The sequence below is a fragment of the Galeopterus variegatus genome, unplaced genomic scaffold (genome assembly GCF_000696425.1).
Source record: "Galeopterus variegatus unplaced genomic scaffold, G_variegatus-3.0.2 Scaffold679, whole genome shotgun sequence".
In the NCBI taxonomy this organism is placed as follows: Eukaryota; Metazoa; Chordata; class Mammalia; order Dermoptera; family Cynocephalidae; genus Galeopterus; species Galeopterus variegatus.
The window spans coordinates 323,262-349,444 of NW_007726790.1; the positions used below are offsets into that span (position 1 = coordinate 323,262).

The window sequence follows — 26,183 nt, forward strand, 5'->3', positions numbered from 1 at the left end:
GAAAAAAAAAAAAAAAAAAAAACCACACACCCCCCCCCACAACAAGCGGGGGGGGGGGGGGGGGAGGAAGACTGAACAACTACAACTCCTTGAAGTTGATACGACAAGCAAACAGAAAGGACATTGTTGAGTGGGAGGGAGGAGAGGGAGTAGGGAGGGGGTTTCAGTAATGGGCCACAATAATCAACCTCATTGTATATTGACAAAATAAAATTTAAAAAAAAGAATTACCACTTCCTTACCATCTTATTTTAACTCACAGAATATATACTGGTTGTGCATCATATATTTAACCATCTTCTTTACCTCGATATCCCATCTGCTCTTCTGATTCTGTTGTTAAACATAGAATCTGAGCATCTGTCTGCAAGTAAAAATGACCAGTGTTTTCCTATAAACACATATTCTATAATAAAAAAGCAAATATGGCATAGAAAATAGCAGTTAAGTATGTTAACTTTCTTTTAAGTTCAAGTCTTCATATCCATTAATACTGTCACTTAAAACCCTTTAGGCCAATCTTGACTTTTTAAGGCTCAGGGCAGATGAGCACATGCTTATTTTCATGGCTGACTTAAGCCTGTACATTTCTCCTGGTTCTGTTTAATGTCCCTATCTGAAGCAGTCAGCCTGGCTAGAGCAGAATTTTGGATAAGCACTGGCTTTTTTTTTTAAAAAAAGTATCCGTTGACTCAATGCTCATTTGCTTCCTGTACTTTATCAATATATTACTAATGCTTCACTATCATTTTACACAGAAGTGTTTACAACTGTTTTCTTGCTACAGACTTAGTGATATGTTCAGTTTTGAAAAATAGAAATACGACAACTTAATCAGAATATATAAACTACTTTAAACTGTACACAATCAATAAATTTGATTTGTTTTTTATTCTTAACTAACTGTTGTGTTAAAATATACATAACATGAAATTTATCATTTTAACCACTTTTAAATGTACAATTCAGTGGTGATTTAAGTTTTTAACTATTGATTAATTGTCCTAGAAAAGATATTCCTATGCAATATAAAAGTGACCCGATACAGCAAATGCCACATTTCAGTTTTCTATCATTTTCAACACCATTTATTCTCTTTGATATGAGATAGGGGCTCTTTATAATACCATCTTTGAGATTTGTGTAACAGAATTGCCTAGCAGTAAAATGATATCATTTTGTAGTGGTTGAGCACATAAACTCTGGAGCTAGATTGCCTATGTATGAGTTCTAACTCTTTCTTACTAGCTATGTAAACTTGGGCAAGTTCTGAACTCAGTTCTTCTGCTTCCTCATCTGTAAAATGAGGATAATAGTGCCTACCTCATAAGCTTTTTAGGAAGTTAAAATGAGTTATTTGTGAAGTGCTTAGGATACTTCCTGGTAGTACTACCTAAGCACTGGATGAAATAAGTAAGTTAAAAAATAATAGGCTCTTTAAGTAATAGAACCCCTATAGAAATAAAATATGTACACAATCAGCTCGTCCCTATTGTGAATAGAGTTCCTATCTCATTTTCTTAGACTGCAGAGACCAAATGATAATCTCATTTGATCTTCATTCATTGCTAAGAGAGTTGATGCTTAGGTTAAGTGACTTGCCTGTGGTCACACAGTAGCAGAATTGGTACTCAAGCCCAAGTCTATGATTACAAACCCCAAGTTTTTATATTATGTCTATCTGCTTGAAATTTACATTGGGCCATCTGCTTCTAATCTTCATAAGCATACCAAATTCATAATACACTATCATCTATAAACTAGAAAACCACAAAGGCCTTTTTATTGATCTCCTGTTGTTAATCCAGCCAACTTGATTAACTAATTTAACTTTTAACCAAGGTTTTTTTTTTTTTTTTTTTTTTGACCGATAAGGGGATTGCAACCCTTGGCACGGTGCTGTCCACACCACGCTCAACTAGTGAGCGGACCGGCCATCCCCATACAGGATCCGAACCTGTGGCCTTGGCACTCCCAGTACCACACTCTCCCGAGTGAGCCACGGGGCCAGCCCTAACCAAGGTTTTTAAAAGTTGGACAAAGATGTGAAAGTTTTCTTCACATTTAGTGTATTGATTCTTTGCCATGGATTTGGGGGCTCTTCATGCTATCATTAAAACCTAGCTAGGGTTTATTTCATTTTCTCACAATGTTAGCAGTTACTGGTTATTATTAATAGAAATGTTGGTATCCTGATACCAGGGGCTTTTTTTTTTTTTTTCTTTTCCTCTACTATTGGTTCCCAGACTTTCTGATCATCACATTCTGCTATAAAGCTCTTTAAAAATATATAATCCTTCATCTGGCCAGGATGGCGGAATAGATGGTCCCCAGCATCACTCTCTCCCACAAATAAACCAATTTACAACTAAAAAAATGTAACATCGGCTAAGTTGGGGCTACTGGAGCTCAGGGGAAGAGGAGGAGAGACCTACAGAGTTCATGAAGGCAGGAGAAACCACAATGAGAGAAAAAAAAAAACTGCTCTGAGGGCTTTGGGCCATGGCCACTTTAAGGCTGGAGCTGATGAGTGCATGGAGCAGGAGCCAGCAGAAGCTGCAGCTGTGCCCTTCAGGTGGAGTTACTTGGAGACAGCAGGGGAGAAGAGGGTCTTGGCGGCCCCTAGGACAGCAAGACCACTAATAGGGTTCCCGTGGTACAACTCAGGAACAAGGATCCAGAACAACTGAAAAAAGGGAGCCATTTAGAGGACGGTGAGTTATTGCAAGGGAGCAGTGCATGGCCCATCCCATGGGAAGTGTTTGGAGCATGAGTGGCGGGGGAGACAGGCCCACCAGGGGAACACTGGGACACAGCAAGGACAGCTGATTTGCCCCCCAATCAGCACAGGACCACTCAGAGGAGACTGGTCGGAAATGGAGAATTGCATGGGGTGCAGATTGATGAAAAAACTCAGACCCAGATCAGAGTTTCTACACAACCCAGATCCACCAGGTCTCTGGAGATCCTGAAGTATCTATAAGGTCAACCATTAAACCCTGAGCTGCACAAAAAGCGTTCCCTAGGGAAATAGCAGCAAAGCAGCAATTTAGCTCAATCACAGAGGTCAAGTACTGGTTCCCACAGGAGGTTCCCCCATTTTGGAAGTAAGGAGAGGACAAAAAATTAGTTCCAGCCCCAGCACACCACCAGCACCTTGGGGCCTGCCTGGGAACTGGAGGCTTGGAGCGGGGGACTGGACCTCACATCCAGGCACACCACACCAGTGCCTCGGGGCCCACCCAGGGACCCAAGGCATAGAGAAGTGGACCGGACCCCTCTCCCACAACCAGGCACACTCCACCAGTGCCTTTGGGCCCACCTGGGGACCCGAGTCATAGAGAAGGGGACCGGACCCCCCTCCCAGAACCAGGCACACCGTGCCAGCGCATCGAGGCCTGCCCAGTGACCCGAGGCATGGAGCCAGGGACCAGAACCCCCTCCCACAACCGGGCATGCCACACCAGCACCTTGGGGCCCACCTGGGGACCTGGGACATGTAGAAGGGGACCAGACCCCCTTCCCACAACCAGGCATACTGCACCAGTGCCTCAGGGCCCACCTGGAGACCCAAGCATGGGGAAGGGGACTGGGTCCCTTCCCACAACCAGGCACATCGCACCAGCACCTTAGGGCCCTCCTGGTGACCCAAGGTATGGAGCCAGGGAGCGGACCCTCCTCCCACAACCAGGTACACTTCTAGCACCAAGGAGCATGTAAAAACATCACCTCCATGTGGGTGGCCCACCACAGCCACCACAATAACCATGGCTGCTGTGAAAGTGGCTATACGCCACAACCACCACTCAGATGGTCCACCAGCCACTGGAATGCAATGAGGACAAGGAGAGTCACCAGCAGAGAGAAAGAAAAGAAGAGGATATCTCTGTCCACAAAACTCATTTCAGAGTGACAGAAGCATCTCCTCTATGATAATATTGGGGGACCTGATCACACCTCTCAGCATTGGACAGATCATCTAGGGAACAGATCAACAAAGGAACCATTATTCTTTCAGAAAGAGAGAAGAAATGTAGGGTAATTAGAGGCAGGAGGGGGAGAGAGAAGGGGATTGGGAGAGATTGGACAAGGGGCATAAAGAATAATTACGATTTGTAACAATATATATGCTAGAAATATTGATTTGATCAACATATCTCAATGTTAGACCCCAAAAATATGTATAATCAATTTTGATTAAATTTAAAAAGTACGTATTCCTGAAACTACTTCTCTCAGTGAATCTCAAGAACCACTAGAGCAGATTACCTCCCTATAAATACCTATTTTCTCTGTGTTTACTGGAATTAGCTAAAGAAGATATTTGTGTAAATGTATATTATGTTTATTGCATTTATTATATGGAATGTGTGAATGTATTTATGAGTTTGTGGTACTAAAGAAGCCAGGTAAATCATGGGCAAAATTGTGACATTAGATTCCCTTATCCTTTAAAACATGCTCTCCTCTTTGGTGGTGCCTGATTTTCTCCCTGCTGTGATAGCTGGAGCCCTGTTACTTTCTCTTCTCAAGATCTGATTTCAGGCCTCACACTAATTGACTGACGTATTGGTGGTACAAAATTATTTTTCTAAAGGATATCCCTCCAGGTAGTGGACCAACCTGAAATGTCAGACTAGGGCTTCTTTTTTTTTTTTTTTTTTTTTTTTTTTTTTTTTAAATGGCAGTATGTAGCAGTTGTCTTTTCCATCTTGATAGGAAAAGAGCTAAGATATCCAAAATACTTAATAAATTTATGTTAACGTCTTGGTTAATAAGAAGCGTGTCTAGCATCCTGTGATTTTTCTGATTTGTCGGTTGGGGCCATTTTATATTAACCTGCTTGTTTTCCTACCCTCACGCCCAATGTTGCAGGGAGTACTCAGGAGTTTTGGTAATTTCCAATATTTCAAGTTAAGTAATGGAATTACACTGTAAAGATTTGACTCTTAAATTTCCTTATTCTTTTTTTTCTGCTTAATTTCTCCTCTAGCATTCATTGCGATCTCATATTATCTCTCAGTCTGATGTAAAGAATCTCACACTAAACAGAGCTAGACATTTTATTTTTTTGTCAACTTTGCTGGTTGACATTTTCCAGTGACATAGAGAGTGGGAGACTTAAGTTGTTTTGATATTAAAATTCTGCTGAGTTAGAGTAAGCAAAATTACTATTTATGTCTAAAAATAAACAATAAGCAACAAGTTTATAATATTCTAAAATATTTGAAGTATTCAATAATTTGAATAAGCTTTCTAAGTAATCCAAAGTTGATTATATGAACCTCTGTTAAAGATGACAGGTGAGAGAGAAGGCAGCTATTTTTAGAAAGCCAAGAAGACGAAAGCTGTAGCTTCTGTGGTGCACATCAGTGTAATGTGACTATCTTCTAGTTTGCATCAAAGGAACAGGAATGTTCTAACTGTCTAGATTACTAGTTGCTGTTGCAGAAATCCAATTTAAGGAAGACAAGATATCCTTGTGATTAACTTTCTGCTGAATTGCTTTAAGTGAAAACAATCTGCCCAACAGGAAAAGAGTGATAGCTTTGACACAATAGTAAATAGAACGATGCATCAGTGCAATACAAGGTTAGAGTCAGTGAGCTACACTGTAACTTTGAATGCATAAATAGCAGCAATTGGCATAAATCTCCAGGCAGACCATTTATAATAGGTAGTTTTGGTCCTCAAACATTTAGTGGAGATGCATTCCAAAGTGTAATCATTTTGTATCTCTTTAGATCATGAAATCTATGACTTATAGCCCCATGTTTCTAAAGGCATATTATGTAAGAAATAATTTAAAGTTATGGTCAATATTCGAAGTCATTTCAATGAATTTATGAAGCTCAATAAAACAGTTTCTAAGTACTTACAATTCCAGTTTTCCATATTTCTTAATATATGCTCCACATTGTGTCTAAAAGATAAATCTTCTAAATTATAAGTACTTATGTTTGCAGTTAAGTTTAATATTAATGTAAGCAAAATTTGAATTGATAATTTTAGATTATGGATGTTGTCATTGTACCTGAAGGGTTGTACCTGAAGGGTTACGTCCTCCAAATAGGTCATATTAAGAAGCATTTGATTGTTACTTTAGTTTTAAAATTAGTATTATTTTTTACATAACATTAGTGCTTGCAATTAGGTGTATCTTTTTTCAAGAAAAAAATGCTCCTAATGTCATAGGATAAAGCAATGACTCAGGAAGTACTTTACAGATCTGAGTTCTATACAAAAAATGAAGCTCTATATTATTTTAGAAGTACTATTACCATAAAACCAGATAGTCATCATGTTTATAAGTTTTTCTTTTATCTTTGTAGGGATAATACATAATTCTGGATTAAAATGTAGCAGCCTTTCATTATTATCTCCTTTCCTTTACCCATGCCACCTAGAACAAAATATGTCTATTTATAGTACTTAATAAATATTTAATGAACTGCTGTTATTTGAGACTCTTCTAGGCTTGGAAGTGAACAAAACAGACAAAATTCAATGCTTTTATGAATCTAAAATTAGTGGGATAAGACTCATAGTAAACAAATAAGAAAAAGATATAGTATGTTAGTTGTTTATGAGTGCTACAGAGAAAAATCAAGGGAGAGCAATAGGCAGAGTTAAGGCATAGGGTACCACAGGGTGGGGAGGAAAGACTACCACCTCCCTATCTATTCTAGTGTTCAAAGCCCCACAGCTAGGACATTCTTCCTTATAGCTAACCGAACACCAGTGGTTAGTTGATAATAATTCTTACTACAGTTGTGTTTTTCCCTTTTTTTTATTTCAAAAAGTAATTGGGCCCCTTGTATTCCCATATCTCAGGAGTATTTTCTGTTCTTGGGTCAAAAGAAAGGCTTGTCCGTTTTCCTGATCAGAGTTCTTTGAAGGTGGGCAAGTTGGACTGGGAACAGAGAGACCAGTGCCTCTGAGAGGGAGAGGCAGGAACAGCAAGGCAGAGAAGATATCCTTTCAGACTTGGACGAAGACAAAAGTCTGTTAGTGCCCTGGGCAAGCAGCAGTGCCTCGAAAAAGAATAGCATCGTAATGCACCCAGGAAGGCCTGGTGACCCATGCCATCAAGGCTCCCAGCCTCCTAAAAGATTTTTTTGTTGTTGTTCAGGTGTGGCAAAGAAGTTGTTAGGCTGTCTGACTTCAAGGGACCTGAACAAAAATATTATTCATGTAGCCATTATGAGCTGAAGAGGGATGATCTTCCCTCACTTTTCAGGTGCAATGTATGCCTTTCCAACTTATGTGAGCCTGGGGAAAGTAAAAGGTGGCCCTAAAATGACTGAGATCAAATTTCTTAAAATGCAAAGCAAAAGAAGACACGAGTTTCTGCCAGATTGCAGATTTCTTTCCATTGGCCTTACTGGGTTAACAAACACATATGTATTCTTTTCCTTGAATTTGCCACTCCATATTAGTATGCAGTGACAGTATAAACCTTACTCAGTGAGTCAAAAGTTACTGAGAAGGGACATTCAACTTCCTCCTCAAACCCTAGGAAGTGAAAAAATACTAAGGCCTTCAGCTGGACAATAACACCTGACTGAAACAAGATAACATATGACAGTGATATATAAACTTTCAATTTTGGACATAATTAGGAATTTTCTCAGACATAGGGCATTATCTTTCCCTGTCTAGCTGTCTGTTTAGTCTCAAACTTCATACTTACTCCAAACATTTACATGCTTATTCAACTATCAAGGATCATCTTATTTATACTCATAAGTTTACACAAATTTTTAGACTAAATATCTTTCTTCTTTTTCTATGATGAGTACTTCTTTTTCCCTCCACCCCGAATTTAACAAAACTGAGAAAACTCAAGTTGCCAAATTAATATAGACATAACAAAGGACGTAATATACTCTCTATGGATCAGAGGATTTAAGGAAATTTGAAGATCAGGGTGCCCACCCCCTCCTATACTGTCATCTACCTAAAGTCACTGGTCTTAATCCTTGACTTTGTAAGCTTTTAACTTCTTAAAAGTTTACTGAAGAGCTGCCTTGAAAAGTTCCTTCTTAAGAAAGCATTATATTTTAGAACTTGTCTGTGTTTTGTTTTGGGATGGCAAATAAGCTAATATGAAAGTTCTAAAATTATTAGATATACCCAGGTTTTAGTGAAAGATATGTGTCTTTAGGACTTCAAGCTGAGGACAAAAGTAATTATTTTTACATTGCAAAATGAGGTACAAGAGTATGTATGCAGGACTTACAAAGGAGGTGCCAAAACTGGCCTGATTTCCTTAACTCAATATACATAAGGATATTGATTTTGAATATATAGAAATTTCTTAGAGGAAATGTTGTTATGTTGTGGTATTTTCCTTATACCTTCCTTCTTCCTCCCATCTTGGGAAAAGGAAGGATAGTCATTTTCCTTTACATCATGTGTAGTGCAGAGGTTTTTTGATGCATGTACCCTGGTGCTTGAGCAACATAGAGTACTAGTGTCCAGCTTCCTCCTGAAGAATTTACAGGGTTAAGGTTTCTGGTTATTGCAACTGAAGAAAGATGGTGGCACTGGGTATGGCTAGAATTCCCACAGTTTTCGGAGACAATGATACAAACAATATGGGAAAAGAGTTGGGGGTCATTTTAAAAGGGTCTCCACCCAAGAGGTCTTCCTGTCCACATTGCAACCTAAGCAGAATGTTGCAAAAAATGATAATTGGATATGGGTTGAAAGCAAGCAGCTAAAAAAAGGTTATTGCCCCTGTCAAGGGAGCTGCAGTAAGATGTTCCTAGTTGAGAGACAGGGTTCTCTAAAAAATCCACAACATACCCACTATAAAAACACTTCAAGCTCAGAAAGCACCCAATCCCAGATTGCCATAATAGTAGACAAATAAAAACATTTTCCATCATTTCTCTTCTGTTTCCCTTTCAACCCCAGAGGAGCCAGAAGATGTGGGGAGAGAAGGAGAAGCATGAAGAGGACAAGTGTGCCCCTAGCTGGTGGAGCACAGGAGCTCTAACTGAAAATGGAGTTGAGAATTTTGTCTCTTACATATGAGTAGACAAAATTGGTTTTTAATTTTGGAGGACAAAAAGTAACTGGAGAACATTTTATTATTTGAGTGTTAGCAGAAAAGTCACAGGACCTGCTGCAGATTTTAGCCAAGGGTTAAGAAACATCTAGATTCCAGTTGAAAAAGTGAATTTGAATGGCAGTTACTTTCTGTTTAATCTTGACTCATATTTTGAGTAGTATTTGGCTTTGAACAAATCTTTGTTAAATCTGAACTTAATTATGTATTTGACTTCTGGCTAGAAAGGTAAACATAAATGTTTCAGACTTTCAAAAGACATATGTGTTTGTTTTATTTAAAAAAGTATATTTAACCTCAGTTTGGGCTTATTAGCAAACAGCATTGTTTTCTTTCCTAACTTTGTTTCCAAAATGCAAACTTTCAAGTTGAACATTTAGCTCATTAAATACTTTAGTATTTTAAAATTGAACTTAATCACAATATTACTGTAATTCATTCAAGCATTATTTTCATTCATCCTTCACAAAGTTTGTCCTACTGTTCCATATATTGAATGAATCTATTATGTTTGGTGAGATACTGCATCTTTGTTTCTCTCCTGTCAATCCAGAAGCCTTTCTTTGGCAGATTCCAATTGAAAGATTCTGACAGTATCTCAAAGAGCTAAGATTACAAACAGACTTTTTTGGGAGTAGCCTCTGCACAATAACTCAGTTAAATAAATGTGAATCACTTCAACATGTTTAAAAAGTACATGAACTCATTTGGCTGAATATTTTAATTGAGGAGAAACTGGTTGTTCAGGTGGGAAAATTTGGATTTTTTTAAGTATATAAGATTACTATTATTATTTAATATTGTCTTCATCTAATTGTCTAATATAATTAGCTAAAGAAGAAGCAATAGTACACATACAGGAAAGGATGAAGCAAAATCACATTATTAGTATGTGGTTGTATACCTGGAAAAGGCATGGAACCAGATGAAAAAGCTTATAAACAATAGATAATCTACTAAAAATCAATAAGAAAACTTATTCATATGTCAGGTTATGAAATTACTATACAGAAGTAACTAGTTTGTAAATATGAAAGGATTACAATTCTCATTTGTAATAGCAACAAAACATACATAATACAATAGAGTAAGCCTAAAGAAGCAATATACAAGATATATATGAATAAATCTTTAATGTGCCACTAAGAAATAGAAAACAAAACCTGAGAAAATGGAAAGATGTAATCCTTTTCTTGTTTTGGAAGATTTAATATGGAAGTTGTCAATTCTCCCTAAATTAATTTTAATGCTATCTCAATAAAAAAACAGGACTTTTAACAAAACAAATTAATTCTAAAATTTATAATAAAATTGAATAAGAGGGAGTTAGTCCTATAAAATGTAAAAGGTATAATAAAGCTCCAATAGCAGTAGCTATTATTTCATAATAGCTTCCAAAATTTAAAATCATACATATGTTAAATTTGGTAATTCAATGTTTAAGAATTTATCCTGCAATATAAGCTCACATGGGCAAAATAGCACATGGACAATTTTTTTTTATTGCAGCATTGTTTAAAATTTCATAATATTAGAAACAACCTAAATATCCATCACTATGGCATTTGTCAAACAATGGTACAGGGACTGGCCAGTTAGCTCAGTTGGTTACAGTGCAGTGTTACAAAACCATGGTCGAGAGTTTGGATCCCTGTACCAGGCAGCTGCCAACAACAATAATAATAATAATAATAATGATGCATGCACATCACATATGTGGGTATACATGCATCTATTTACTCATTCCTTTGATTGTCTCATCCAGTTTTGTGGCTTTAAATAGTGGGGGCGGGCGGGGGCGATGTGATTCCTAAATTTTATCTGTAGTTAAGTTCTCTCTCCTGATTTTTCTTATCCAACTGCTACTCAACATGTCCTGTGGATGTCATTTTGAGATATCTCATGCTCAGCATGTCCGAATTCTTGATCTTCCCCCAAATCTCACTTTCTTAGATGCTGGCCCCATCTCAGTAGATAGCAAATTCCGTTCTACTCACTCAGTCCAGAAGTCCTAGAGTCATCTCCCTTTCTCTCACAATTTTTAGTTGATCAGGAAATTCTTTTTGCTCTATCATCATACTATATCCACAGTCCTAACATTTTTCACCACAGTGGCTGCTGCTACCCTGGTGCACACCACCATTATTTCTTGTCTGGATTATTGCAATAATCTCTTAACCAGTTGTCCTGCTTCCACACTTGCCTCTTGTCAAAGCAACCAGAATGATTGTTTTGAAACATTAAATCAAATGTTATTCCTCTGCTCAGAACTCTGCATTGGCTTCCATTTCACTGAGAGTAATAGACCAAAACCCTGTAATGGCTTGCAAGGACCTCCATGATCTGGCCCTTGTTAATTTTTATGACATCATTCCTTATTACTCTCTCTCTTCATCATTCAGACTCAGCCACCCTGGATTCTTTGATGCTTCTTGAATACACCTATATTTTCCTAACTTAGAGGATTTTTTTTCTCTGCTTGGAGTGTTTTTTTCTTGGATATGTAATGGCTAACTCCCTGACTTCCTTCAGGTCTTTGCTCAAATGTCTCCCTTTCAATGAGAGTTACCCCGACCACTCACTGTACTGCCCACCCCTCAGCACCTGTGATCACCCTTACCTTGCCTTACCTTTTCTTTGTTGCATAGTACTTATCACCTCTTATCATATACTATAGGCTTTACTTATTTGTTATACTTGTCATAAATTATGTGTTCTCACAGGCTATAATGCAAGCTTTGTCTATTTTTTAGTGATAGATCCTGAGGGTCTAGAAGATGTTGACTCAATCAATAAATTAACCCATCTGTAAGAAAATTGAAAAACTCAAATATATACAAGTATAACTATTCATAGCATTCTGTAAACATATTTATATAAATTATTGATGGAGTTTGGATGTGTTGTCCCCTCCAAAACTCATGTGGAAATTTGATCTCCAATGGGGCAATGTTGGAAACTTATTGAGTCATGGGGGCTGATCCCTCATGAATGGATTAATGCTCTCCTTGGGGGAGGGGGAATTAATGAGTGAGTTCTCGTTCTATTAGTTCCCGCAAAAGCTCATTGCTTAAAAAGACCCTGGCACCTCCTCTCTGTCTCTTTCTTGCTTCCTCTCTCTTGCTTCCTCTTGCCATGTGATCCGCTTATACCCGCCGGCTGCCTGCCACTTTCCGCCATGAGTAGAAGCAGTCTGAGGCCCATGCCAAATGCAGCTGTCCCAGAATCGTAAGCCTAATAAACCTCTCTTCTTTATAAATTACCCAGTCTCAGGTAATTCTGTTATAGCAACGCAAAACGGACTAATACAATTATGTAAATGCTTGTAAACCCGTACAATTTATCTGGAAGACTATTTTTAAAACTGGTAATAATGGTTGCCTTTGTGAGAAACAATACCTGGGATGGGAAGGAAGGTACATTCTATACTGTTAGAATTTGCACTTATCACTTTATCAATTTTTAAAAAGCTAGTTTTAAAATATAATTCATAGTTGAGCCTAATTCTGGAATTTAAAGTTCTTTATAAAATAAGTCTTAGCTTTTAGAGTTACTTAGATGTTAATTTGTATTACCACTAGGTGGCACATACCTACTGATAAGTTCTTAAAGACTTCCAGACACAACATTTTAAACAAAGCTTTCAGTTCTAAGTAACCAAAGTTTATTTTAGCTGTATCACACTAATTTTTCTCAGGAAATTTCCTTAAATATTTTCTTGTGCTATTCCCTTATACTATTCCTTATAGGGAATAGTATAGCAACTGTTTAGTGCTATATAAGCTTTTAGGTGATCTTTCACTATTTCTTAACATCAGGATAACATTTGAATTTGCAGAAAAGTCTTAAGTCTACAACGCTAGCTTAGTCTTAAAATAACTTAAAATTTCTAAGGTTTATTGAACTGTATCTGCCTATATTTTCATCTTTTTTCCTATGATAGAACTTACTACATAAAATTTATAGATTCTGTGTACAAAAGTAGTTTTTTGTTTGACTATATTGTTTCACTGCTTTTATACCAAATTAATCTGTGCCCAGGACCAAATGCAATTTAACAAACCACTTTCTAAATGCTTATAATAATATACAATGAGGTGTTAGGCAAATGGCTACTGCGGAAGACACCTAGACAAAATATTATTTATTGCCTCTGTCTTCATGGACTTTTCTTTTTATGGGCAATGACAGTCATGAGCACAAATAACTTTAATACAAATCAAAATGTAGTAAAACATTAAGTGACAGTAATAAGCATAATGGGAACAAATGTAGTAAATCATTAAATGACAGTATTAAGTATTAATTTGGGGCCTCTAAGAATACGATGGCATTTGAGAAAAGCTTTGAATATACAGTTTTATTCTAATTTATTAAATATGGGTGTTATATAGATTTACATGTCTGTGTAAAGGGTGAATTATCTTATACATCTGAGATAAAGATATGATCTTTATATACAGGTGGTAAATATGAATTAATAGAATAAATATCCATATTCTTTTTGATGGTAACATTTCCAAAAAGAAAATAGTAGCATGCATTTTATAAGTTGTAACATTTAAAAACATTATAAAAACTTTTTGGCAAGTTTTAAATAACATTGGAAAAAATATTAGACTAAACAATTTTATAGTCATTTTTAACTCAGAGATTTTTTAATTCTATTTTTCTTTTTTTTCAAAAAGTGAACATATCATTATCTGCCATTACTCCAAAACTAGGTGCAAATGGAATTAATTTTCTTAGATAAGAAACCTGCTTTTCAGTTTCTACCACTTTAGTTTCATTGCTATGTCACTTAAAAGGGAATCAATGTTATTTTAATAAAATGTTTTAATTTTGATTACTTCGTTACATTGGGGGCCTTAACTTTTTGTAACTTTCTAAGTGTGAGATGAATCATATTATAATATTATCTTAGTGAACCAAGCATTTGACCCTTTTGGCTTTCAACTTGTAAAATTCCCATAACCTTGCTAAATTCTAAAATAATAGTAAAATAATAATCAGATACCAAAGTCTAAGAAATATATTGTACAATGCTCCAAATTAGATTTAGTCCCAGATCAATAGTTAAATCAAGGGGATTTTAAAACAAAATCATATATTTAAAAATAAATCTTATTCTTTTTCTGTATTTATATAGCCAGAGAAATGTAAGAATAAAAAGAAGTGGTATAAAAGTGCACTACAAGAAGCATACCTACTCTATGGATATTCTCACGAACAAAGACTGGAACTGTGCTGCCTATCAAAACAGGGTATATACATTTTTTTTCTTTACCACTCCAAAATAAGGATTTACTCAGATGTATGTTTTCTAAAATATGTTTGCACATTTAAAAGTCTGTCTCTTTCTCCTCATAGAGAAATAGTATATCTTTGTTCATTGGAAAGGTATGAATTAATAATAATAAATTGTATTAATTAATAGCATGTATTTTGTCCTTTGAAACTATTTAAGGCAGCGATATAGATAAGCTTCAATTCATTTTTAATTAGGTGAAAAAATCTGATAATATTTCATTCAAGTCATTTTCAAAAAAGTTCTCTTGAATTGTAAATATTATAATTTACAGATAGCTTTTTTAATGAATTTGTCTAAAAGATTATAATATGTAGGATATTATTAACTCTAAAAAGGATATGATTGTCACATAAAAAGAATAATTTTTAATAAACTTAAATATGTTTTAAATTTTTCTGGTTAGTGATTATAGTAATTTTTATAAGGCCCTTCTATCTTTATTGCCTTAAGTCCTAAAACATTATTCTATGGGAAGATCTGCCCTTTGCTACTGATTGAATTTTAAAATAACACTGATTTTTTTCTCCATTGGAAAAATATATATATTTCCAAAAGACTTATATGTGAAAACATTTTATTGAGAAAACATTTAAATATTAATTCAGCCACCTAAGTTAAGGTTTTAAAGCACATAGGTAGATTTGAAAAGAGTGGGAAAAGTATGACAAACACACTACTCTGGTTTACTCTGAGATCAGAGAGAAGAGACATTTATTACCACAAATATGGTTTTATTCCTTGGATTGAATATGTAATGCCTTTGTTTATTAGCAATAAAGGTTGGACCCACTCTATTGTCACAAATACAATTTTATGCCTTGCACAGATTATATATACACAATTTAATCACAACAGGATTTGAATCATTTAATTTTTTTAAGCATTAATACTTTTAAATAATAGTCATCGAGTTTTTAAAGTTATAGTACATCTATTTCCCACTAGCAGTAGACTTGCTCTCTCAGTAAGGTTGGAATTATGTCTTTGCTACTGCTGTGTGTACCAGGCTATTGGAGTCTGGGTCCTTTTGACATTCTTGCCTGACAAGAGACTTTGGAGAGGGGTTATTTCTGATTGGCTTTGCAGCAACAGCTCATTTTCTTGCTCAAAGTCTGATGATTTCTACATGTAGAATTTGAGGTAATTGAGCCTGATTGTTGAGAGCCATGTGCCTAAATACTTTCATTTTTTCCCTGAAGTAGCCAAACTGGAGGGGCATGAACAGACTTCCAGGAGTTCAATCTTTGTCGTAACAGGCTTACTAGCTTCATATTCACTATTCACTATCTCCAAAATTGTCAATTTAATCTTTGTGTCTGCTTAGCATTCAGTGTGGATTCTGGTACCATATTCAGCTTCTTACTGTATTCAAAAGTAGTTTTGAGAGATAATTAGTTATTATTCAGGTATTTCACAAAAGGTAAGTAGCTTAGCAGCAACACATTTGTTTCATCCCAGCAACTTCGAGGATTTCTTTACCTAACAATTTATTCTTCAACCCAGGAATAATTACTACTAATATTTAGCCTATATTCTTCCTACACTGCAGAAATTGGCCACTGTTATGTTTGATGCAACTTTCATGGTTGAAATATGCAGCGTCATTAAATGATACGTAAATATAGACCCAATCAGACTGTAACAAGTTTCAAAGTCCTGACCACATGATTTAGTTGTGCTGTTTTTGTTGTATTAACTATTACTCCAACTAAGTAATTCTTCTGCTGGGGCTAGGAAGCTTCTTATTTTATATTTTAAAAACATACTCTCAGCTGTCTCATTTAAAGAACTACAACTGACAAAGTTTTTTAGAGGTCATGAGTGGACAAGCTCTAAAAAATTATTTAAAAAAGAGAAACCACCAGAATTACATTGAAATTTTTCCTTGGCGTTTGAAAATCAGCATGGTTGATACTCCCCTGAATATTCTGTTATTGGGAGATGGTTCTACAGCTTTGGAACATAAAAATTTCCTTGAACAACAGTTTGGATATTTCTGTTCCCAATTCATCTCCATTAGAAAATTTACATAAGAATGAAATATATGGTGCGGAGAAACATAACAAATATTCATTCTATTTTTATTAACTCTATATACCATCAGGGTCTATTGGATCCAATTTTAGTATTTCAGTTTCTTTTTTGTTCCATTTTAACTGTTTGTGAGGATTGATATTTAATCATGACTTGATTATTCTTATTAGAGGTCTTCCAAAGAACAAAGGGAAAAATTTACTTTTTCTTTTTTTTTTTTTTAGATAAAACAAAACTTATTCTATCTTGTAATTACCATAAGGTAATTACACTGGGCCCTTTTTTGAATCTAAAATACATTATGAGATTTTAATAATCTTATTTTTTCCTGTATCTTGAAACATTTTGCTGTTTCATTGTTACTCATCAATTATATATAACTGTGTTAAAAAGACTAAAATAATTATTTAGATGGAAGAATGGTGGAATCACCTAAAAAGATGACACAATAGTGAAATATATCATCACTAAACAATTTTTCATAGTATTCCAAAGGTTAAGATTACACACACACACACACACACACACACACCCCATAATGTCTTTATTAGTTAAAATGGTAGTGAACATTTGTTGATTATCTATTATCTGTCAGACATTGTTTTAGGAGGTCTATTTACATAGATTATATTATTTAGATCTCACAATATGCCAGTGAAGTAATAATTATTATTCCTGATTTGTTAAAAAAGAAACTGAGGGTCTGAGAGCATATACATTATTTTATATCTTACACTATTTTGTATAGTAGCTTATACCAAGTAAATGCTTAATATATCTTAATAAATTTTGTTTGGGTAAAATGTATATTTCAAATTCATGTTAAGACTTTGGATAAAATACATGTACACTTATTAATTTAAACAATATTGAACATCTACTGCATATAAAATGTCATCCCTGCCTTTGAGGAATAATAGTCTAGCCTTGCAGAGTGCTTAGATATATGCAGAAGTAACCGTACTACAAGGAAGAAATTTCCATGGCCTTAGATTACTATGCATTTGCAAAGTAATTCCTCTAGTTGGAGGAATCATCTGTAATGGTGGATGGCCTAGTACATTCATCAGTGGGGAGAAAGTATGTTCCAAAAGGAGGAGTAATCTCCACCACGCAGCTGGATATAGGAAAGAGGACAGTTTACATGTGACCAGGCAGTTGTAGATATGAATATAATAACCTGCCCCTCTGGGTTTCTATGTTTTATGCCAAAAACTTTTACCAATATATACATATACACATACATACTTTTGCACATATCAAAATAGTATTCTGGAACAATATTCCATCAACTATTTGATTACTAATTATTCTGGTTTTAAGAATGATAGAATGGTACTGATAGTCCTTATTCTTGCTGAGTCTTTCTCTGAGGCACTGTTGGCCGTTTAGTGGTCCCAAAGGGAGGCAGCAAACATCCTGAAAAGATTAGAAGCTTGTAATCAGATGGGTCTGGGCCAGCTGCATGACCTCAAGCAGGGTATTTAATTTAGCTTAGCCTCAACTTTCTCAGCTGTAAAATGAGAATATACTGCATACCTTGCAAGGTTATCATGAGGATTAAACAAGATGTTTTCTGTCAAAAGTCCTTATCCCATGTCAGGCATGTAGTATATATGCTAGTGGAGGTAGCTGAGATTTAATTGTAGATCTTATATATTCCAGAGCACATAAGCTGACCAGAACCTATACTAGATATATTAGATGCTAATTTGAAGACATTCAACCAACCAATCAAATTTAAGGGAGGAGGTTTGTCAAATAATAATTGAATCCCTGATATTATCTATCACTTTTGGATTACTCAACTCTGGGAAGCTGAATTTATTAGCATTTTAATTAAAGAGACAATGGAAAACAAAATTCTGTTATCATAGTATTTTGTATTTTTTATCATGAGAAAGTAGAAAATTCTAGTTATGTAACTGTATTTATTTGAACAGGAGCATAGGCAATTTTTTGAAGCAGCCATATTTTATTATCTTACAGATAAATCCAAAGCAGATGACAAAGTTGCTGTGGTGGCTAAAAAAAGAGTAAGATCATGTTTTATTATATAAAACACTTAAACTTCAAATTCCATATGATTAATACTGTTTTAAAAGAACATTAAATTATTTAAAAGCAAAATCATATATAACCTATTTTTTCTTCTAAACGTTACTTGAGTATATGTTTCCTTTCTTAGATTGACACTACAAAATTATTATTTATATTTAGTTATATTAGTGTTCTACAATTATCAGAAGTTAGAACAATTGAAAATTTTAAGTGAACAAGTAAAGAATTGTTTTTATTTAAATTATATTCCACATAATACACTCATATACTAAAATATTTTATTTCCTTACATACTATGTTACTGTAACATATACAGACAATCTCGTGGAAAATTTAAATAAAGTTCACAGCTTAATATGGATTCTCCCTTAAACTTAAGTAGAGAAAAACATCAGTCATTTGAATGACTGTTCTGAACCTAGAATCTTTTTAATGAAAAGTAAAGTTAATGGCATTTTTAAAGAATTAAAAGAATTTAACACATTATTCTGAATATTTTAGGCAGGGGGTGTTTACTTACTATTCAAGATATGATTGGGATAGGATGAACGTTGGCATTTTCTTCAAGTGATAAGAATCTTACAGGACACCATTAAAAAAGACAAAGTGTTGATGTTTAAAACAAATTCTTTGGACATATAATATTTTAGTATGACAAAAAAACAAATTGTGATGAAAGGGAAAGCTTATGGTCAGATTTCCTGTGTTGAGTGATGGGATTGGGGCAGGGCCCAGGTAAGGTGAATGTAACCTTGAGGAACAGAAAAGAATGTTGGACATGAGTCTGTAGATGGTTAGACAATGAGATGAGCATCATTTTTGTATTCTGAATATGAACGTCTTATGAATCCGATTTTGAAAATCAGAATTGGTTTTGTCCTTTTGCCTTTGGCTTGTAAATGGAACATGGACTTTTTACTGGCTAAATAATGTTGATGCTCCTTTGCACGGAGGAATTTAACATCATAGAAGACAAGGTTGCTATTTATAAAAGAAAGGAATTAGGACATTTGTGTACATCTGGAGATTTGGAAAGGAATATGAGAGATAGTGTAGAACTATTAATGTGGATGGAATTATTTCCATCTCTGCTAAGGGATGTTTAGAACCAAAAATTATAAATATAATAATAACTAAAGTTTCTATATATTGCTTTATTTTTATCAGTCATTCTCAGTGAAGGCAGTACTGTTCCCAGGACAGTGCCATTCAAAGTCCATGGACCAGAGCTGGTCTGTGAACTATTTCTTATTGTTCTCAATGAGATGAGTAAGAAAGAGTAATTGTTTACAAATTTGTGTGGTAATTCAAGAGAAAAATTATTGTCTGTTGAATCTAATAATAATAAAATAAACAAGAAGATAAAAGAAACAAGATACCACCAAAGGAATATGGTAATTCTGAAGTACCAGATTCCATAGAGCAGGAAACCCTTGAGATATCTGAGAAGGAATTCTGAGCACTGATTTTAAGAAAACTCAAAGAGGTAAGAGAAGAATCAATTAGAGAACACAGTGAAACCAAAAAAAGTATCCAGGATATAAAGTAGGAAATTTACAAAGAGGTTGATACTTTAAAAAGGAATGTAACAGAACTCCTAGAAATGAAGGATTCACTCAGTGAAATAAAAAAAAAAACAGAACAGAAAGTTTGAGTGGTAGGCTAGAGCAAGCAGAAGAAGAATTTCAGACCTTGAGGAGGATCTTTTTGAAATAACCCAAGCAGACCGAAAGAAGGAAAAAAGAATTTTTAACAAATGAAGAAAATTTAAGAGAGCTAGCAGACAACCTCATGTGCACAAACATCTGAATCATGGGTATTCCAGAAGAGGAGGAGAAAGGAATAGACATTGAAAACCCGTTCAAGGAAGTAATAACAGAAAACTTCCCAGGTATAGTGAGAGATGCAGACCTTCAGATCCAGGAAGTCCAAAGATCCCCAAACGGATGCAATACAAAAAGATCTTCTCCAAGACACATTATAGTCAAACTGGCAAAACTCAAATGCAAAGAGAGTATTCTAAAAGCAACAAGAGAAAAGCATCAAGTAACTTATAAGGGAGCCTCCATCAGACTCACAGCAGACTTGTCAAGTGAAATCTTACAGGCCAGAAGAAAATGGGATGATATATTCAAAATACTAAAAGAAAAATATTGTCAACCAAGAATTCTATAGCCACCAAGGTTATCCTTCAGAAACAAGGGAGAAATAGTGTATTTCCCAGACAAAAAAAAATTATGGGAGTTCACTACCTCACTACCAGGCCTGCAAGAAATTCTCAAAGGAGTCCTGCATCCAGAATCTGAAAAATGATAATCATTATCACAGATTTATAAGGAAGAGCAAAGCCTGCCATTAAAACCAAAATGCTAATGAGAAAGAGAAAGAAGGTAAATCATGTCACTTCAAAAACTCAACTAATGTTGAAGATGAAAAATAAAAGAGGAAGAAAGAAACAAATGACATTTTAACATCTAAACAAAAAGCAATATAATGTTAGGAGTAAAGCCATACTTATCAGTAACAACCCTAAATGTAAATGGATTAAATTCCCCATACAAAAGTACAGATTGACTGATTGGATTAAGAAGCTAGGCCCAACTATATGCTGTCTTCAGGAGACGCACCTCAAAGACTAAAAGTGAAGGGATGGAAACATACCATGCAAATAGAAATCAAAAACCAGCAGGAGTAGCTATTCTTATATTGGATAAAATAGACTTCAAACTAAAACCCATAAAAAGAGACAAAGAAGGCCAGTATATAATAATAAAGGGATCTACACAGTTAGAAGACACAACAGTCACAAATATGTATGCACCCAATACTGGAGCACCCAGATATGTAGAGGAAACACTCTTAGACCTAAAAAAAGAAATAGATGCTAACACAGTAATAGTGGGTGACCTGAAGACCCTTCTCTCAGCATTGGACAGACCTTCCTGGCAACAAGTCAACAAAGAAACACAGGATTTAAACTATACTTTAGATCAATTGGACCTGGCAGACATCTGCAGAACACTTCATCCAACATTTAGAGAATACACATTCTTCTCCTCAGCACATAGAACATTCTCCAGGATAGACCATATGTTGGTCACAAAATGATGGAGTTTGGATGTATTGTCCCCTCCAAAACTCATGTGGAAATTTGATCTCAAATGTGGCAGTGTTGGAAACTGATTGAGTCATGGGTCCAGATCCCTCATGAATGGATTAATGCTCTCCCTGGGGGAGGGGGGATTAATGAGTGAGTTGTCGCTCTATTAGTTCTGTGAGAACTCGTTGCTTAAGAAGACCCTGGCACCTTCTCTCTCTCTCTCTCTCTTGCTTCCTCTCTCTTGCTTCCTGTCACCATGTGATCTGCTTGTACCCGCTGGCTGCCTGCCACTTTCCGCCATGAGTAGAAGCAGTCTGAAGACCATACCAGATGCAACTGTCCCAGAATTATAAGCCAAATAAACCTCTTTTCCTTATAATTACCCAGTCTCAGGTAATTCTGTTATAGCAACACAAAACGGACTAAAACAGAAAATTGGTACCGAGAAGTGTGGTGTTGCTATACAGATACTTGACAATGTGGATGCAGCTTTGGAACTGGGTAATGGGCAAAGGTTGGAGGAATTTGGAGGATTTAGAAGAAGAGAAAAAGACAAGGGAAAGTTTGGAATGTCTTAGAGACTTATGTGGTGGTGAGCAGAATGCTGATAGAAATGTGGACAGTAAAGGCCATGCAGATGATGAGGTCTCAGATAGAAATGAGGAACTTATTGGGAATTGGACAAAAGATAACCCTTGCTACACCATAGCAAAGAACCTGGCTGTGCTGTGTCCATGCCCTTGGACTTTGTGGAAGTTGGAACTTAACAGTTGTGAACCAGAGCATTTGGCTGAAGAAATTTCCAAGCAGCAAAGAATTGAGGATGCTGCATGGCTACTTCTAACAGCCTACTCTGAGTTATGGCAGCAAAGGCATGATGTAAAGCCAGAATTTAAAATGGAAGCAGAGCATAAAGATTTGGAAACTTTGCAGCCTGGCCATGCGGTAAAGAAGCAGAGAGCCAGAGAACAATGCAAGGGTGAAGCAGATAAACTGGTTGCTAAAGACATTATCTTGGTGGTGAGGCAGCCAGATGCTAATAGTGGAGAAAATGAGAGGAAAACCCTGCAGGCATTTGAGAAGTCTGGAAGGGTGCTCCACCCATCCCAGACCTTGAGGCCTAGAAGGTCTGAGTTATCCTGGAGGACAGACCTAGGGCGCAGCTGCCCTTGGGATCCTGCTCCCTGCATCCCAGCTGCTCCAGCTGGAGCAGCCTCAAGTGTGATTTGTGCAGCAGCCCTGGAGAGTAGAGGCCCGAAACCTCAGTGGCATCCACATTGTGTTAAGACTGTAGGCTGGCAGGATTTGAGAGCAGTGGAGGCATAGCAGCCTCCACCCCGATTCCAGAGAATGGATGGAAAAGCCAGGGGGCCAAGGCAGAGACCTGCCACCAGGGCAGAGCCACTGCAGAGGCCATCTACTAGAGCAATGCTGAGCAGGAAAGTGGGGTCAGAGCCCACACAGAGAGCACCCAACAGGGAAATGTCTAGTAGAGTCAATGCAGCAGGGCTGTCGCCAGGACCCCAGAACTTCAGGGCCACTGGTAACGTGCAACACAGGTCTGGAAAAGCCACAGGCACCAGCGTGGCCCATTGTGCGGTGCCTGGCAGAGCTGTGGGAACAAGGCTGCCTGATGCTTTGGGGGCCCAGATGCCCCATTGTGCCCAGGATGCAGGACTTGGAGTCAAAGAACATTATTTTGGAGCTTTAAAACATAATGTCTGCCCTGCTGGGTTTTGGACTTGTTTGGGACCTGTTTTTCCTTTCTTCTGGCCTATTCCTCCCTTTTGGAATGGGAACGTATACCCAATGCCTGTTCCACCATTGTATCTTGGCAGTAGATAAATTTGGTTTTGACTTTTACAGGTTCAAAGCTGGAAGGACTTTTGCTTTTGGTCTCAGAGGAGACTTTGGACTTTTAAGTTGGTTCTGAAACAAGCTAAGATTTTTGGGACTGTTGGGACAGAATGATTGTATTTTTTATGTGAGAGTGACATGAGTTTTGGGGGGTCAGGGGCGGAATGTTGGAGTTTGGATGTGTTGTCCACTCCAAAACTCATGTGGAAATTTGATCTCTAATGTGGCAGTGTTGGAAACTGATTGAGTCATGGGTCCAGATCCCTCATGAATGGACTAATGCTCTTCCTGGGGGAGGGGGGATTAATGAGTGAGTTGTCACTCTGTTAGTTCTGTGAGAGCTCGTTGCTTAAGAAGACCCTGGCACCTTCTCTCTCTCTCTCTTGCTTCCTCTCTCTTGCTTCCTGTCGCCTGTGATCTGCTTGTACTCGCTGGCTGCCTGCCACTTTCTGCCATGAGTAGAAACAGTCTGAAGCCCATGCCAGATGCAGCTGTCCCAGAATCGTAAGCCAAATAAACTTCTTTTTCTTATAAATTACCCAGTCTCAGGTAATTCTGTTATAGCAACACAAAACGGACTAAAACACAAAACAAGTCTCAGAAAATTTTAAAAAGTTGAAATCATTCATAGTATCTTTTCTGAAGATAATGGACTAAAACTAGAAATTAATAACAAGCAAAATTCTGGAAACTACTCAAGTGCATGAAAACTAAACAATAGACTCTTGAATGACCTGGAAATCCAAGAAAAAATTAAACAGGCAATAAAAAAATTTCTTGAAACTAACAAAAATAAAGATACATCATACCAAAACCTATGGGATACTGCAAAAGCAGTACTAAGAAGGAAGTTTATTACAATAAACGCTTACATCAAAAGAATGGAAAGACTTCAACTAAATGACCTAACACTACACCTCAAAGAACCAGAAAAACAACAACAATCCATTCCTAAAAGTAATAGATGGAAAGAAATAATTAAGATCAGGGAAGAATTAAATGAAATGGAGACCCCAAAAAACGATATAAAAGATCAATGAAACAAAAAGTTGGTTTTTGAGAGGATATATAAAATAGACAAACCATTAGCTAGGTTAACAACAACAAGGAAAAAGAGTAGAGAAAACCCAAATAACAAAAATTGGAAATTATAAGGGAGACATGACAACTGATACCACAGAAATATGAAGAATCATTAGAGATTATTATAAACAACTGTATGCCAACAAATATATATAACTTGGAGGAAATGGATAAATTTCTGGACACATACAAATTACCAAAACTGAAACAAGAAGAAATAGACAACCTAAAGAGACAAATAACAAGAAAAGAGATTGAAGCAGTAATCAGCAATCTTCCAACTAAGTAAAGCCCAGGACTAGATGGCTTTACAGCTGATTCTATCAAACCTTTAAAGAAGAATTAACACCACTTCTCTTCAAACTTTTCCAATAAATTGAAACAGAAGCTAGTCTCCCACACTCATTCTACCAGGCCAGCATCATCCTATTACCAAAACCAAATAAAGATATTTAAAAAGAAAAAGAAAATTACAGGCCAATATCCTTGAGGAATATAGATACAAAAATCCTCAACAAAATATTAGCAACCAGAATACAACACATCAAAAGAATTAAACACCATGATCGAGTGGAATTCATCCCAGGGATGCAAGGATGGTTCAACTTATGCAAGTCAATAAATGTGATACACCACATCAATAAAACCAAGGACCAAAACCATATGATTACCTCAATAGATGCATAAAAAACATTCAACAAAATTCAACATCCCTTCATGATAAAGACTTTCGGCAAATTAGGTATAGAAGGAAATTATCTCAACACAATAAAAGCCATTTATGACAAACCAATCACCAATATCGTCTTGAATGGGGAAAAGCTGAAAACCCTTAAGAACAGGAACAAGACAAGGTTGCCCACTCTCACCACTCCTACTTAACAGCTCTTCCAGTGCTAGCATTGGAATCTCTAGCCAGCACAATCAGGCAAGAGGAAGAAAGAAAGGGTATATAGATTGGAAAGGATGAAGTCAAATTGTCCCTGTTTGCAGATGACATTATCTTACATATAGAAAAACCTAAAGAATCTACCAAAACACTATTAGAGCTGATTAACAATTTCAGTAGTGTTGCAGCATACAAAATCAACACTCACAGATCAGTAATGTTTTTTTTTTTTTTTTTCCTTTTTGTCTTTTTTCGTGACCGGCAACGGATCGCAACCCTCAGTGTTGCGCCCGTACCAGACCGGGACCGGCAACGGGATTGCAACCCTCGGTGTTGCACCCGCACCTCGCTCAGCCAGTGAGCGGCTGGTCTGTATGTGGGATCCAAACCCTCGGCGGGAGCGCCGCCGCACTCCCAAGCGGCGCACTGTAGCAGTGCGCCACCGGGCTGGCCCATCAGTAATGTTTTTATATTCCAGTAATGAACTAGCAGAAAAAGAAATAAGGAAAGCAAGCCCATTTACTGTAGTAACCAAAAAATTAAAATACCTAGGAATCAATTTAACCAGGGAAGTGAAAGATCTCTACAGTGAGAACTACAAAACACTATTGAAGGAACTTAAAGAGGACACAAAAAGGTGGAAAGACATTCCATGCTCATGGATGGGAAGAATTAACATTGTGAAAATGTCCATTCTACCCAAAGCAATCTACACATTCAATGCAATCCCCATTAAAATACCAATAACATTCTTCACAGAAATAGAAAAAGC

At 36.4% G+C, this 26,183-nt stretch overlaps 1 protein-coding gene across 1 annotated transcript in view; it reads left to right on the forward strand.

Moving 5' to 3' along the window:
• The window catches only part of ZCWPW2 (zinc finger, CW type with PWWP domain 2), a 114,397-nt gene that overhangs the window by 50,800 nt on the left and 37,414 nt on the right, over positions 1 to 26,183 (forward strand). Inside the window, exons 3-4 of the mRNA XM_008571313.1 lie at positions 14,226 to 14,340; positions 18,411 to 18,457. Of these exons, the coding sequence (XP_008569535.1) occupies positions 14,226 to 14,340; positions 18,411 to 18,457 (162 nt within the window). The remainder of the gene's footprint in view (positions 1 to 14,225; positions 14,341 to 18,410; positions 18,458 to 26,183) is intronic.